Source organism: Primulina eburnea, chromosome 5 (genome assembly GCF_022965805.1).
Source record: "Primulina eburnea isolate SZY01 chromosome 5, ASM2296580v1, whole genome shotgun sequence".
NCBI lineage: Eukaryota > Viridiplantae > Streptophyta > Magnoliopsida > Lamiales > Gesneriaceae > Primulina > Primulina eburnea.
In genome coordinates this window covers 5,685,571-5,686,842 of record NC_133105.1, presented here as the reverse complement: position 1 = coordinate 5,686,842, position 1,272 = coordinate 5,685,571, and the positions used below count along the sequence as shown (strand labels likewise).

General features: G+C 36.5%; 1 protein-coding gene across 1 annotated transcript; it reads left to right on the top strand.

The window, feature by feature from the left end:
• Positions 1 to 521: 521 nt before the first annotated feature.
• On the top strand, positions 522 to 1,013 carry LOC140831912 (secreted RxLR effector protein 161-like). The gene has a single exon (XM_073195620.1). The coding sequence runs from the start codon at positions 522 to 524 to the stop codon at positions 1,011 to 1,013; it is 492 nt and encodes a 163-aa protein (XP_073051721.1).
• The last annotated feature ends 259 nt before the right edge of the window (positions 1,014 to 1,272 follow it).

Sequence of the window (1,272 nt, the reverse complement as noted above, 5' to 3'; positions counted from 1 at the left end):
TCAAAAGGAAAATGAAATCAGATGGAACAATAGATAAGTATAAAGCCAGATTGGTAATTAAAGGTTACCATCAACGTGAAGGGCTTGATTACTTCGACACATATTCTCCTGTATCGAGAATAACCTCTATTCGTGTGATACTTGTGATTGCCGCCTTGCGGAATCTTGAAGTACACCAAATGGACGTAAAGACTGCTTTTCTAAATGGAGATTTAGAAGAGGAAATTTACATGGAACAACCTGAGGGATTTTCTGCGATTGGGCAAGAAAATAAGGTTTGTAAACTGGTGAAGTCTCTATATGGCTTAATTAAAACAAGCACCAAGCAATGGCACGAAAAATTTGATAAAGCCATGATGGAAAGTGGATTTAAATTCAGTGAATGTGACAAATTTGTATACATAAAAAACACTGAAAATGGATATGTCATTTTATGTCTTTACGTAGATGACATACTTATCATTGGTAGTAATGATAAGATGATTAAATGCACAAAGAAACTATTGAACTCAAGATTTGACATGAAAGATTTGGGCTTAGCCGATGTGATCCTTGGAATTAAAATCCATAGAACATCAGAAGGAATAGTCCTAAGTCAATCGAATTATGTTGACAAAATACTTGAGAAATTCAATAATGATGACTCTGCATTGGCTAGAACCCCGATTGACACCAGTCAGCATCTATCAAAGAATCGAGGTGAGAGTATGTCTCAATTAGAATACTCTCGAGTCATTGGAAGTCTGATGTACTTAATGAGTTGTACAAGACCAGACATAGCCTATGCAGTGAGCAAATTGAGTAGATTCACGAGTAATCTAGGAGTTGAACACTGGAAAGCAATTATCAGATTGCTAAGATACTTAAGGTACACTCGTGATCATGGGCTGCACTATACAAGATATCCTGCTGTTATTGAAGGATACAGTGATGCTAATTGGATATCTGATATGAAAGATTCAAAATCTACAAGTGGATTCGTATTCATTTTAGGAGGTGCAGCAATTGCGTGAAAATCTTCTAAACAAACTGTAATAGCCAGATCCACAATGGAATCTGAGTTTATAGCTCTTGACAAGTGTGGTGAAGAGGCTGAATGGCTGCGATACTTTTTAGAAGATGTTCCAGGATGGGAAAAACCAGTGCCGGATATATGCATACATTGTGATAGCCAATCTGCGATTGGTAGGGCACAAAATAATATGTATAATGATAAGTCTAGACATATACGTCGTAAAAATAATACCATTAGACAACTACTCTCAACTGGAG

Coding starts and splice junctions, on each gene's coding strand:
- LOC140831912 (XM_073195620.1), top strand. CDS start 522: ATGAAAGATTTGGGCTTAGCCGATGTGATCCTTGGAATTAAAATCCAT.